The sequence below is a fragment of the Chelonoidis abingdonii genome, chromosome 6, assembly GCF_003597395.2.
Source record: "Chelonoidis abingdonii isolate Lonesome George chromosome 6, CheloAbing_2.0, whole genome shotgun sequence".
Lineage (NCBI taxonomy): Eukaryota > Metazoa > Chordata > Testudines > Testudinidae > Chelonoidis > Chelonoidis abingdonii.
The window spans coordinates 79,481,995-79,497,415 of NC_133774.1; the positions used below are offsets into that span (position 1 = coordinate 79,481,995).

At 42.1% G+C, this 15,421-nt stretch overlaps 1 protein-coding gene across 1 annotated transcript in view; it reads left to right on the top strand.

The window, feature by feature from the left end:
• The first annotated feature begins 498 nt into the window (after window positions 1-498).
• PRDM6 (PR/SET domain 6) overlaps window positions 499-15,421 on the top strand; it is a 91,304-nt gene continuing 76,381 nt past the window's right edge. Inside the window, exons 1-3 of the mRNA XM_032790767.2 lie at window positions 499-669; window positions 1,455-1,971; window positions 12,784-13,091. Of these exons, the coding sequence (XP_032646658.1) occupies window positions 1,464-1,971; window positions 12,784-13,091 (816 nt within the window). The 5' untranslated portion in view covers window positions 499-669; window positions 1,455-1,463. The remainder of the gene's footprint in view (window positions 670-1,454; window positions 1,972-12,783; window positions 13,092-15,421) is intronic.

Sequence of the window (15,421 nt, forward strand, 5' to 3'; positions counted from 1 at the left end):
CTCTTCTGTCTAAAGAAAGTATAAACTTGCACTGAAAGGAACACTGCCTACTATACAGGTCCCTTAGAGTAGTCTCGCTTTCTTGTTCAAGATGCTATCGTTTGACAAACCCATAGCAAACAAGTAAAACTTTACACTTCGTAGTCCTGCCTTAGCGACTAAGCAGGAAAAGTCTGAACACCCCAGAAGTCCCTCTTAGCCACCGTTCCCTATGTATGGGCTAATGGAAACAGAACTGTTTTGAGTACCCGAGCTCCCCAGTATAGGGAATGGGGACATCTTTAAGAATAAAACCAGGAACAAAGTGCTGGAGGCTGCCAAAAAGGGGGCTCTGTGTTTAGACCCACGGTTAACCTCCCGCTCCCTCCCCTCTGTCTCTCTCCCTCCCGCTCTCAGACACACCACACACTGTATTTTGTGCTGTCGTAAAGCCCACGTGTCCAGCGCAGAGTCTGCCAGAGAGGAGCTCGGACGCGCCTGAAATAGCCACAGCAGAGGGAGCCCGGCTGCTCGGCTCTCACCAGGTTTATCCCTTCCAGCCGCTACCTGAAAGCTCGTGTTGTCGAGGGATAACAAAAAAGTCCCCTTCTTAAGCCTCGCACGACTTGTGATCTGCCAGGGCTGTACACACAGCACAGACAGACACGTAAAGCCAATAGAAAGACTCAGGTAAGGGGGAGCCGTGCCATGCCCGGCTCTGGGCCGGGTACACCAGGGGAGCTGTGGAAGACTGTTCCGATGTTTGTTTGAGGTTTCTTCCTCCTCCGAGGCAGCGAGGCTGACTGTGCTGAGTTCGCTCAGGGATGCCGCTGAGCGATTGTTTTTTCTCATACATAGAGACGTCAAAATACAGAATCGTTTTTCCTCACAGCCTTTCTATAAAGTGAACTTTGGGGTTGTTGGTGGGTGGTAAAAATGCACTGGGCTGGGGGAGATGGAGAAAGGTCCTTGCAGCAGGCAGGGCGGCGCAGTTAGTCACGGAGCTTTGTGGCGAGCTGGCTGGCTTGTCAGTCTCATTTTGGGGTGGGTCCCAGTGGCACCCTCTTTCTTTGCAGACACTTGGCGTGAGGGGCTGTACATGCCAGACCTCCACCCCACCCCCGGCCCAGTAGCTCTGTACTGTGGTTTGTTGACAGAGAAGCACTTAGTGTATGTATGGTGTAGTCGCTGAAAAGTTCCCTCCTCTGCCTGTTTCGGAAGGAGCCGGTTATGTATGTCAGGCGGGGACTCCTCTGGCCCTAGGCTCTGTGTCTGTGGGGGGGGGGGTCTCGCTAGGACTGGAGCACGGCAGAAATCAAAGCGGGGCGCTCCGTTCTGCCTGCTAGTTCAGACAGCCCCGCACCTCGGCCGCGGGAGGCGGTGTCTCTGGGCTCTGGCTCGGCTTGGGGCAGGCAGGAGGCACCGCGCGGAGGTAGGAGCTCACGCCTATCTCTCCCGTTTCCCCTGCTCTCTAGGCTGCAGAGATGTTGAAGCCCGGCGACCCAGGCGGATCTGCTTTCCTGAAGATGGATCCAGCTTATCTCCAGCACTGGCAGCAGCTGTTCCCGCAGAGCAGCCAGCTAAAGAGCAGCGGGGCCCTCACCCAGCTCCCGCCGCCCGAGAGAGCGGATCCCTCGGCTGACAGCCTCCGCCAGCGCCCAGCTTCTCTCTCCTCCGCTTCTTCTTCCTCCTCTTCGTCCACCCCATCTTCTTCCACCTCCTCTTGCGCCGCCTCCGCCGCTTCCCTGGCCGGGCTGACCTCCATCTCTGTGGCCCAGATTCCCGTCTTTGGGCAGCTACCAATCTCCGAGTCCCCCTCCGCAGCGCCGGCCTCCCTGCAGAGCAAAGACTTGTGCGGCGGGGGCGCCAAGTGCAGCGAGCGGGCTGCGCCCAGGTTTCGATGTACAGCAGAGGAGCTGGACTATTACCTGTATGGACAGCAACGCATGGAGATCATCCCCCTGAACCAGCACACCAGTGACCCCAACAACCGTATGTACCCCTCCATACAGCTACCCTCCCTGCCCAGGGCAAGCCTGACACCTAGTCCGAAATCAGCCCGCTCACGCCCAAGATTGGGTAACAGCGACCTTGACCTTGCACCCTCTCGCTCTGCACCCTGCTCTCTCCTGCTGACCAGCGTCAAATGTCCTGCTCTTGCCCGCCAGTTACAATTAGTGGCATTGCTTGGTAGAGCCAGGTTTACGTGCATTGCTTGGTAGAACCAGGTTCCATTTCTGTCGAAGACTCTTCTCTGGGAGGTGCCCTTTACAAAACAAGGTTTTTTGGGAGCAAGTTTTTGAGACCGTGCTTAGGGAAATGAATGCAGAATGCAGATACACAGCAATTCACTGTGAAGTGGTTCCTTTTGTTTCTCTTATTTGGTTCCTATATGGAAAGCCAAAGTTTGCAGGACATTATTCTGATCTCTTTTACAATAAATCAATTACTCAGCCGCGCTTGGCAGGCGAAAAGTTTTCATTTGAAGGGCTGTGGAGAACTTCCTTCCCTCCCCCCCATCTCACCTTGGAATATCATTTACCTTTCAGAGCTTGTTAACATCAATCACACCTTGCTAGTTTATTTTTATTTCTATTGAAAAGTGTGACATAGTAATCTAATATGACACATTTGTTTTCGAAAGTATAAATGTCCTGTACCGGATTGGATGTCAAACCCAATTTTGTACATGGAATTTGATAGGCACTTAATCGTGTTATCACCGCAATTATTTTTTTTATTTTTTAGAGGTAGACCCAAATTATTAAACAGTCTTTGTTGATTTCTAGAAGTTGTTTACACCTACTGTTTGTCGCATTCATAAATATTAAATATACCTTCAATGGCCTCAATAGATACTCTTAATTAAAACATGTTAATACTTTCTCAAAGTATTGACTAGATTGACCCATCACATTTATTAACAATAACATATATTTCGTCTCTATGTAAGTAAAACGCTCTAAGATATCTATCTCGTATGTTTTCTGCATTGTTCCCAAAAGACTGCTTCTTAAAATACTTTGAACTTTTGTTTTAGATAACCTGTTAAAAATACTCCAAAACTCCACAACAACCCATAAACATACAAAAGTAAAATGTGGGTTTGTTTAATTTCATTTCAAAGACTGACTTGTTTCGAAAGTTGCTATTAAATGGCATTCTGTTGTGAATTAATTAAATTACATTGATATTAATACTCTTAAAGAGTATGAAGGAAGTTCATACAAGTTAAGTTCCTTCTTTGCCTTGCAAATCTTTCTGTTATGGAAAGCGGTTAGTTTTCAACGACTTTGGGGCTTCAATTTTACTCTGTAGCCAAAAGAGTTAGAGTATTTTCTACTCTCCAGTGCAGAAAACCTGATCTCATAAATTACATGCACTTAATGGAATTTGAAATGCACTTTTAATCGCCAACCAAACTACTCAGACAATACATGTTTAACTTCTCAGAGCAGCTCTGTAAATCTACAAGATAAAGGTTTTAAAAAGAGAAAGAAAGATAAAGTGATTTGGAAGGAACATTTTTAAGGAGTGAGTGGAATAAATAGCACGCTGCAGAGTAGCTGGTGAAGTCTGCAGAGTTTCTTTCCAATCACAGCATTAAAAGTGGGTTTGATAAAGAATACATCGATCACGAAGGACGTTTGTAAAATGTTCATCTTGTGCCTGAATAGCTTTCACCGTGTGAAAGCAAGAGAGAAATGCTGCAAGAATTATTACATTTTGCAGGTCTGCAGTAAACGCATTGTCATTTAACTTGTTTAGTAGGCAACTTTTCCTGGCAATTATTATTATTATTTATTATTATTATTTATTAATAAGAAATGTTAAGACAGATATGTTTGCGCTGTGATTTTGGGCAATATGTTTACAAAAGGGAGATAATACATACTTTATATAGAAATTACAATAATATGCTCTTCACTTAAGGCACAATTCAAAAAGAAAACTGATCAGAACTGGGATAGCTGGTACATACATCATATAACGTGAAAAAAAATGTACAGAAATCAGTACTGTGATCTTTGGTAGAACTGGTTTTCAACTAGCTTCACTACTTCCTTAATTCAGTGTACTGTAGGTGGCTCTCTGAGGGGAAGGAGAGTGGTTTGTGGATGAGGTGAGAGGTGATTGATTTTAATTTGAGTTCTAGCTCCAAATAAATCTACCGAAGTTCCAAGACTGGCAAAGAGTCACTTGAAAAGCACAGAAGTTGCAGTACTGTTTTTTTTCTTTTTGTAAGAGTTCTGTGCCCGAAAGATAGCAACAGATTGAGGGCCCGATCTGTTGAAGTACGTGGATAATCTAACAGAGTAGGGACTGCGGGATCGGGCCTTAATATATGCAGAGGTTTCGAAGTACTCATTTTCGGGGTTAGGCGTAGGAACCTTACTAACAGATATTTCTTGGATTTAGTTTTGTTTGCGCTTCTTCTTAAAAATACTGTGAAATTATAAGTCCTTCTTCTCCAAATGATCCTTTAAACATCCTTTCCCCCAACAGGGAAGGATAAACTCCTCCTCTGCCTTAGAGAAATCACAGTTTGGATTAACATCTTTAGGGAAACGCGGCCTCTTTTATCGGGGGTAGCCCTGTTAGTCTGTATCAACAAGACTATTATTGTTGCGCAGCAGAAAAGAGACCGGTTCAAACTTTTCTCCTGACCTAGATGCTTTGCAAATAAAACCTCCCGTTTAATATTAAATATTGTGGCACAAATCTCCAAAAGACCTACAGTGATGATGAATTCCAAATTCACATGCACCACTAGCTCAACAGCTCGCATGTTGTGGCTAATAAATACATAAATTAAATAAAATAAACAATACAAAGTTGCCAATTGCGTCTTGGGCTTTGACAGCATTTAAACTCTATTATAATGTAAAGCTCACATTTAATTTCTTGGATTTAAAATATTTTACGGAGAATTATACAATAGGGACGATCACGAAGGTGATAGTAGTTTTGACCGTTTTGGTTAGTAGAGTTAATACGTCTTTTCAAAATGCGTATTATTTACCCTATATTAGTAAAAAAAATTAACAAATACTAAAAATCTTAAGTTATCCTACATATTATGCTGTTCAGTTATGCTAATCAATTAATATCCTATCATCATTTATATGGACTGTTATGACGTTAAAGATAGATGCGAAAAAGTTACTCCCAAACACATGCGTCGATTTTCAAACATCAGTTGAAAATTATTGCATTTTTTTAAACGAATCCACAAGGATTGTGGGCTAAATGTCTGTTGTTGTTTTTTCTCAAATTGAGTTATTTTGAGTTAGAAAATCACAATTATCAAACTAGTTAGGGCCCAAACCTGCAGTCTTTACTCCCATTGAAGGAAACAGGATTCCATTAAAATCAATGGTAGTGTTGCCTGAGTAAGAGAGACGCGCTTGCGGACAATTTTCTGAGTAGCTCTTTATCTAAAAGGAGCAGAATTATTAGGGTGGGGGGTTATGAAGGAGGAGGGGATGAGGTCCTGGGCTGCGTATTTGAATACCAAGTTTCAGTGTGGGGAAAAGTTGAATTGCCCTAAGTACAGCCGTCCCTTGCTTCTGGGACGAGGCATTCATAATGGAAAGGCTGAGTCCTCTATCTTAATTGTAAAGCACCAACCTGCCTCTGTAATAAATACGCTGTGTAAAACGAATGGGTCACATAAACCAGCAGTCTGCGCGCCTAGTACTCTTCGATTTCCAGCATTCAGGGAAGTGAATCAGTGTGGGGAATATTTGCATTTTTTCAGATTGCTGGTAACATGTATGATTTAGCTATTTTACACCATTGGTTACCCAGCACCCTTAAACCTAGCAGATAGCCATATATTAGATTGAGGTTAGAGAAGGTGGTGACTGTTTATTTAAGGTGATAAAATGGTCTATCAGCAGTAATCTCCATCGATATGTGCCACAAGGAGATGAAGGATGAGGGGACAAGCCACAATTAATTGCCCTACCGTTTGTTGAAGAGAGTAGAGCCAGTGCAGACCGAGCTTCGATCTCCTCTGCTAGAGCCCATTCATCATCTCTACATTGTATATGGGGGTCTCTGAGGGGCAGGGGGAGGCAAGGTTTATCTACACACAATATTCTCCTAACCTTCTGATCCCTGACACTGAAATTTAATTCCTTCATACACTCGGTCGAAGACGGAGAACATCAAAATCCTTCTCCCCGCCTCCGCCCATCGCCCCGACCACCGTTTGATTTCCGCCGCTGAGGATTTTCCAGCAAAAACTGAGAAAACCCAACCTCATCCCGCGCTGTCCTGCATACAGGAGTCACCTGGCCCCCCTCCCCCAGCCAAAGAATCAGTGAGGCGGAGTGTGACTTTCTGATCTCTCTCTGGTCATACAGCGAAGCGATTTAACCCCCCACCCCCAGTGGAAACTACCTTCCGCTTTGGTCTGTGCCTGATGTTTATAGGGACAAAGCTGTTCCCTCTGGGTGAGATAGGGAGGGAGTGACTGAGGGTCTTGCTCTTGCAAGTTTGAGAGAAGGGTCTTGGGGCTTGTGCAAAGAAAAAAACAACGCATATACTTTTAAAGATCTATCACCTAGCCACGCGGCTGTAAGTGTGCCCCAATGCAGGATACCTCCCCCTGGTGCATTGCGATAATTTATGGATCCCGGGGGGCATATTTACTGCATAATCCCTGTTGGAAAGGGAGGCAGCTAAGCAGCCATGCCTTCGCCTTGTTCCCGTCCTCGGAAGACGGATGGAGCCCCACGCAGCCCGGGGGAGCCCAGGAGCGGGAGCAATGGCGCTGTCCTCAAAGTGCCTCCGCAGCAGCAGCGCGTGCCCTGCCTGGTGGCACCTGCTGCCGGGCCCGCGTGCCCGGGCGCCCCGCGCGCTGAGGCGACAGGCTGCACCGAACGCCCCCACGGGCTGCAGGCAGGAGGGCTGAGCTGGAAGCCAAACCGCCAAGCGAGGGCAATGGAGTTATAGGTAGCTGTAGCCATGCGGAGAAGACAACACCAGGGCGACGGAGGAGCCCTGGGGAGGAACGGGAATGATAGAGCAGAGGCTCCCCGCCTTGCGGAGCGCACTGGCCTGCATTAAACTTTGCCTGAGTGTAGCGACTTCTGCTGAGGCCAAGCCTTGTTTCAGGTGCAAAGAAAGAGCGAGAGGAGAGCAGCAAGGAACCCTCTCGCTTTGCTGCTGCTGCCACTATTACCTGTGTGGGCTCTCTGGGACACCCCGGGCTGGACTTTAAAATCAGGTGGATTTTTGTTCCAGAGAGAATAATGGTATGAATCCAAGTTCAACAGGCTTGAAAAAAAAACCCGCATGTCAAAGGGGAGAATTTCCATCTGGTCAAAATCTGACCTCTTAGGAGATTCTAGAGAAGATAAAAAATTGTCTAATTTCCCAGCCAGTGACCAATCAGTCCCCTCCCCCCCACTAATGGCTGAGCTATGGTGGGAACCTCTAAGGAAGCAGGAAAGCCAGTCTAAAAAATTCTAGCTTTTAAATGCATGTGAAATATGCTTTTCCTGTCTTGGTGCTGTCTTCTTTGTTGCTACATATAGTTCTAGTAATGGGCATATATATTGATAGGAGACTGAGTTTAATGCAAATACTAGTAGTAGTAGTACTACTGCTAATAATAATTAATAATTAATAATTAGTAAAATAATTTGGCACAGAATCACATAGAAAATTAACCAATATGGTGACAAGAAAAAATGGGCAAAAGAGAAGGAAAAGCGATCATCCCCTGTCAATGAGGAGAGCAAAATGCTCTTTAGGATGGGTTTAGTTTTGGGTTTTTTGCACAAGAGGATCTCCAAGCAATTTACACATTGTGATGAATTTATCTTGATAACACCCCTATGAAGTAGGGACATATTAGTTCTGGTTTACCAGTGAGGAAACTGAGACACAGGGAGATTAAGTGGTTTACCTAAGTCACATAAAAGGTCTTTAGCAGTCAGGAAACCAAAGTGCAGGTCTCCTGACTCCCAGTTTAGGCCCTTAACCACTAAGACCAATCTTCCTCTTAGATGTGTGTATTATCTGTGTACATAGAGAGATAGGGTTAGTATATGATTTATATTTATACGTTGGCAATAACATTTGAAATGATGGGCAATTATACTAGATACCAGCAGACTCCTAGTGAATCATGAAGCACAAGGTCAAAGGCCAAACTTCTTCAAAACAAGCAAACTGCAGGTATCCAGCATAACTGCACCTTTGAAACACATTATTGCTGAGATGAAATGTATTTTCTTTCATTTATTGTTACAGCTGGTTATTTGGTTTATACCATTATGTTGGTTTCTACATGCACCGCCAAGAACTTTCTTCATCCTTTCGGCTTTCATTTTAAATATACAGTGCTGCTGTTATTCAAATTAGTGTGCTTTGAGGAGTGCTTGTGTCTTTTGGAGGAAATGGTGTGTTCTTTCATTTTGCTTAAGTCTGAGATTTGTATATGTATGCATGGAGTTATATTGCAGACTTTATGGTGTATTCATTTAATGGAAGTTTTTGTAGGGGGCAGAATAAATGATAAAATTTTTGCACTCCTCCCCAAAGAGCCATAGCAAGCAACTCTACAAATAGATCATTTAAGTTTTTCCCCTTGCTCCTTCCTTATTCCTCCCATAAACAGAGTTTGGGGATACAGAGTGAGAACCTGTGAGCTCTCTCCTGAGAATCTGGCTGCCTTCTCATTCTCATTCAGCATTCTCAGGGAGGTAGCGCTGAATTTTACCAGGAGACACCCAATTTTGGCTGCTATCTCCCATGCTTCACCCGTTTCGATCAAATCTCTGTTTTCTACTGTCATCTCCTTCAGGCTTTCTTCCTGAATTAGGGCCTGATGAGTCGTCAGTTGATGTAAATGGAAATATTTCCATTCACTTCAGTGAGCTTTAGATGAGGCCTGTAGTGTTCATTACCATTTGGATTCATTAGGGCCAAAAAGTGGGGCTTGTGCAGTGGTATGCTACTTACTGCACTGGGTGGCAGCCCTTCTGAAAAGCTCAGGACGGCTGTACCATTTACAGAAAGACCAGCAAATCCCTTCTGCGTTCACTTTGGACAAAGTTTTTTTGGGTGGAAACTACAGTAGTGCAGTAGAATCCTCATACTTCAGGGAGTAAGTTGGTCACAAGTGGGGGATAGAAGTTCTCCAAAGTTACATATTTTTAAGCATTTAACTAAAAGCATGAATGATTCAGATCTTGCTTAGCATTAATGACAGACCTACGATGCACTGCCAACACTCCTCCCTTTTACACCAGACTCTCTAGCCAGCCCAGTTTCAGAAAATATCCAGCTTTTCAGTCTTTCAGCCTTAACAGTAATGAAAGGGAAGAAGTACATCAGCAAGAGAAGATTCTGCAGATGCCAAACATCACCTATTACTGTTCCCTGGGGGTAGATGGTAGAAAGGGAACAGCAGTACCCTTTGCTAGCTGGTGGAAGAGAATCTTCTCCTGGGGCCAAGTGACAGTGACATGGTATCCATTTATATTTTTCTTCAAATTCCCAACCTCTGTTTCTTGGAGATAGAGAGTGCTAAAAGGTTGTTTTCGTGCTACTAATCCACATCTATAGTCAAACACACAATATAATGCATAAAACTGGAGGTGCTAAAAGAGGTGTGTGTGTGTGCACACGTGCATGTGAAAAATGATGTGTACCTGGTGGCAGGGTACAGGGAGCTGATATTGGAGTTAACTGGACAGAGTCAAGAAGATGCCTTGGCTTCATTTATTCAAGTTGTTTGCAGACATTGTGTCTCCAAGAGGACCATTAATAACCAGAATGCTGGGAGAAGGTTACACATCTAAATGATCATCTAGTAGGGTACAAATTATTCATAGTTCAAGGGTCTACTCTGGGTGCTAACTGAGATCTTGGTTAGCCATCCTTTCCTTAAATCCTGAGACTTTTTAATAGAATTTTTTTTTGTAGATTACAATATGAAAAATCAGATTTTTTTAAAAAGAGTACTTAATTGACAGTTGTGTCTTTTTTGCCATTTGGGGGCCTGGTCCAGTATACTTGCATGTATCAAACTCCAGTTGCAATGTAAATTTTGATATGCAAGAAATGCAAGATTGGGGTCATCATAATCATTCCTTGACCCTTAGGTTTCTGGGGGAAGGAGGAGATAGGATATTGTGATATTTTTCTCTTCTTTCCAAATAAGCTTTGAAAATACAAACATGGATTTGCTAAGCTTTATTATCTAGATATTTGTTTGTTTTGGGGAATTGGTATGGAGAGTGTTTGCCACATAATATCCTCTCTCAAGACTAGTAAGTAACAAATTCTAAATTTTCTGTGAGAAAGAGAGACAATGAATTTATCTGATATGATGAGACTTTTTTTTGTATATTATATATTTTCCTGTAAACTTTTAAACTTAAAAATAAAAATGTAACCTTTTATTAAAAATAAAAAGGTAATTGACAAAAATCAGGTACAAATATTTTAGCTTGCACACAGTTTTGGTAAGGGTTTTAAAAGAGGTTTTATAAACAAATAAGTTATAATGATACATTGAAGTAAAACATGTTCTAATAAAAGAAACCACCCATAATAACATTTTTATATTTATAAAACATATTTCACATCAGAGGATCTCAAAGTTCTTTAAAAATTCTGGGCCATATTTTGGCTGTGAGGAAATGAAAGGTGTGCAAATAGGCCCATAGCGGTAGTCAGCATAGAGGGGAAAATGAGCATCAGTAGCACAAACCACAGTTTGAAAAAGGTGCTGGGTAGGGAAGGGAGTGGTTGAGGGATGGATGTCTATGTGGCATCATCTCCTGGCATATCTGTGGGAAACTATTTGCCACTTCAATGCTGACTCCATCAGAACTAACTCCTGTGGGTTCCTTCTTCATGCTGTCAAACCCTCTTGAGTGAGGGAGTGGCCTTAACATGGGTGGGGAAGAAATAGAAGTGTATATCAAGATTTCCACATGGATTTTGGGATATCTACATGTTTTGAAAACCATTTTCTTTGCTCCCATTTATGGTCCTGCAAACCTCTCTTTCAGATTTCATGACGAATTAGGAATTTCATGAGATGAAACAAAGAGTTTCCTGTGCAATTCCACCTCCTCCCTGGGCTTCTTCCACAAGAGTTATGTGATACAGACATCTCTCTCTATAGAATCACTTAACTGAAGCCACTTCTCTGTTGGAGGACAGCAGTGAACTGGCACTCGCATACTTGTAGGAGATATGAAATTTGCTTAAGGACATAGAGAAGCCCTCCAAGATTTTTTAGGGACAAATGTGCAAGGGTATTTTAAACTAGCCTCCATTTGCCATTCACTAACTCTTGCAAGTTTCTCAGCTTATCATTTGCACGTGTTAGGACTTACATGTGGACAGTAGATGATAATGCTCAGAAATACAGGCAATTAGAAGTATGTGCAAGAATTTGTGAATGCACAAATAGAGACTGTATTTTGAAAATGTAGCCCTTAATGACCATGCAGAGTAGACAGAAGGCTTTTTTTAAGGTCTCATCTGAAAGTCTCCAACATAATAAATGGCATGGAACTACTCAATTCATCTACCTTGGAAGGAAGAACGATTGAGTCAGTCCTGCTGGGATTTGAACCTGTGGTTCCAGGGAGTCTAGTTATTCCAAATCTGTGGGTTAGACCACTAAACCTCAGGCCCTCTGGTGAATAGTTTGCATTATTTTTATAAGAATGCATGTGGCTAATGTAAAATTATTAGGGGAAGAGCCATGAATTGCTATGTAGTATAATTATTGCTCTTTGTTTGTATTTCTGGAATAGATTCATATAAAAACTTTAATTGTGCTAGAAGATGTAAAATGTGACAAGGACAGTAACATAGTTCAATAGATTTATTGTTACATTAACTCAATATATCTCCAGAGAAATGGATTTTCTGAGCATGAAACATTTTCCTGGAAGTCGAGCATTTGTGCCATATGTAGAAATGGGTAATGGAAACACTTTTCCAAAATTTTCTCCCAGAAAGATCTTCCCAAAATATAGAACCATCAGTAATAGTGGTAGTTAGTGTAATCAGTATTTTAACACAGTGGTCCTTTTGTTAGGGACCGGTTGCATCACCAAACATGGTCTTATTATCCTCATCCTCATCTGCTATAGTAGACATTAAACATGTATTATTGTACAATAAAACAATGTTCTTAAAGTTGTTTTGTGGTGTCCAGGAGAGGTCAGATTGGACTGTAAGAAAGCAAATGAATAAGATTTCATAAATATAATTTACTATTGAGAGTTTTCCTTTATATCTTTGTATTAAATAAGCATACATGCATACACAAGGTAATGTGGAACTAAAGCTAATATTTTATAAGAAATAAAGATCAAATTAACACCCCTGAACTGAGCTTGGCAAGATGAAGGGGGGGGGAGGGCTTCAAAAATCATCAATGAGATATAAAATGTCTCATTGAAGCATATTACTAAATACTTCATCATAAGAGGCAGATGGTTTAAAACAGCCTTTGTATTAATCAAAAAACCTAATCTTAGAAACTCTGTCCCAGTGAGTGAGGCTTGGCAGGTCAATGAACACATTGTGCTTGCAGAATGTCTGCAGAGCTTCTGCTGAGGTTCTCTCATTTCTCTTTTAAGGGATTTGGTGAGGTTAGGAGAAGGGAGTAAGCAACATGAAAAAGTGTGTGTGTGTTTAGATGTCTTTAAATGGATAAAAAGGTGGAGGAATGTATGTGTCCTTGTCTGTGGTGGAGATGATGGTAGTAGCCTGATAACACCAAGTTAATTATTCTTTTTCCTGTTTGCCTCACAGGATGTGACATGTGTGCTGATAATCGCAATGGTGAGTGCCCCATGCATGGGCCACTTCACTCTCTGCGCCGCCTAGTGGGCACTAGTAGTGCTGCAGCCGCAGCACCTCCGCCTGAGATCCCTGAATGGCTCAGGGACCTCCCCCGGGAAGTGTGTCTGTGTACCAGCACTGTGCCTGGTCTGGCCTATGGCATCTGCGCTGCTCAGAGGATCCAGCAGGGCACCTGGATTGGGCCTTTCCAGGGAGTTGTCCTTCTGCCGGAGAAGGTTCAAACGGGAGTCATCAGGAACACTCAGCACCTCTGGGAAGTAAGTAATCTTCTTTCTGTTCCTTATAGAAGTTTGATTTTCTCAAAGTCTTTATCAAATGTCATTGTATGTAGGACATACAGTTTAGTTCCTTCGTACATAATGGCTAGATTGATCTGACCCCAAAGCCTCCACAATGGATTTAAATGTGTAATCAGTAATATATGCCTGAAAGACTTGCCCATACTTTCTGCACCTGAGGATATCATTGGCAAACTAATGGGAACCTTAGAACTGCACCTAGTTTGCATAAAAAAGGGGCATATTGCTGCACATTCTCTTATCTTTAATATGGAGATATGGCCTGAGGCGGCCATAGTCCCAACATACAGTGCTTCTTTCATCTTTATCCAAGTGGCTGCAGCCCAGGGAGATGACTAGTGCCAATATATGTTGCTCCATCTTGATTTGAGTGAAGGGCACTCAGTTTGAGATGGCACATTGCATGCTCAGATCAGTCATCTTTGTGGCCTGGAAATGTGATGGGACTCAGTTCCTGTTTTTTTACACTCCCATTTTAAAGATGAGGATAATCACCAACACTTAGAACTCTGGGCCACATTTGTGCTAGTGTGCTTAGTTCTGACCATCTTTCCTGTGGTACTGTAAGGAGCATCCTTGCTCAGAATCCAGGTTTAGTTTTTTGTTTGGCAATTAGTTCTTGGTAGGTATCCTCTTGAAAAGAGGAATGTAATGCCATTAGGCAGTAGATTTGGAAGCTTGGTGTAGTTCAGATGAATGTTGGCTGTAGATTCCAGGTTGGTTTAAGAAATCATAAAATCTATATTGCACCTGGTCTTACAGGCACTTCCCCAGTCACTATTCTGCTATAACTCAGGGTTTGCCGGCGCAACACCATTTGAGGAATGCCTATTTTCAGAAGTTTAACATTCAGCTGTACAAATGATCTTCAGGTTGAAAGCTAGCATCTGTATTATGCTGGCCAGGAAGCTATAATTTTTACACAGATGATAAATGATTGTGTCGAGCAGTTTTGCATTTTGGTAAATTAGTTTAAAAAAGAAAGAAAACAAAGTGTGCTGATTTTAGACAGAGCTTTAACAATAAATAGCTAACAAAAGTATCCTCTTCCCTCCCTCATCATGTCCCAGTATTTATTGAATTAAGTGTTTATTATAAAAAGAGGAATGGCATTCTGACCTCCCTATCCTTTTGTCATTCATTTCTCCTTAATTCATAACATAATTTCTGGGATATTTTTGTCCCTTGAATTTTAAAAACAGTTTTGTTTTGTGCTGGAAAATGTCAGGCCTGATTCTGTAAGTCCTCTGTGGAAAGAATTCCCACTGAAATCAAGGGGAGTGACATCTGAGGAGAGTTGGTAGGATTGTGTCATTCGTCCAGAAGAGGAGGAAGTATTTGCGAAATTAGTGGCTCCAACCCTGCACCTAAACAAGCAAAATCATCATTGTTAACTTGCTGAGATAGTGACGTTAGAGAAGTGTTTGCTGGTTAGGGACCTGACCTAAAGCCCGCTGAAGAGAATGTGAGTCTTTCCATTGACTTCAGTGAGTGCTGCATTAGTCTCCAAGTGTATTTTCAACTGTCATGGGATTTTTACTAGATATTTGGTATTATGGATTCAAACATGCAGATATGTACTGTATTAATTCAGCAGACCCGTAAGCTCTTTGAGTCGGGGCCATCATTTTGTTATGTGTTTGTACAGCAACTAGCAATATCATAGATGACTTGGGTTCCTGAACGCTACCACAATACAAATAAATAATTATATACCCAAGGCCCTTTTCTACAGTTCTTACAAAACCTGCCATTGAGGCCACTAAGAGTTTCACATAAAAGCTGAAAGATCAGCCCCAACAAGTTTCAAAATGCATTGAATGAAATTCTGGCTCTATTGAAGTCAATGGGAGTTTTGCCAATGACTTCAGTGGAGTGAGAATTTCACCTATTTTGCATATTGGGTCAGATCCTGTTCCAGTTGAAGTAAATTGCAAAACTCCTATTGACTTTTATGGGAGCACATTTAGGCACATTATTCATACTCATTTGTAGAGCATACACTGTAATGTTGCAACAGGACTTGATACTATTTCTGACATAGTATTTGTAGTTTATATTGTCTTAAACTGAAGAATATGGAATAATAAAATTTAGGGGTCAGATTTCAACTTCTGTTAATCATCACAGTTCAAGTGAAGTCACTAGAATTAAGATATTTTACACAAGTTGAGATTTCAGCCCTATATATTTACATAATTAATTTTTTCCAATATTTTGATTCTTTCGTTAGACTCCAGTTACTTTTTATGTAAGTTAAGTTTTAAATATTGACAGCTTTTTTCAAG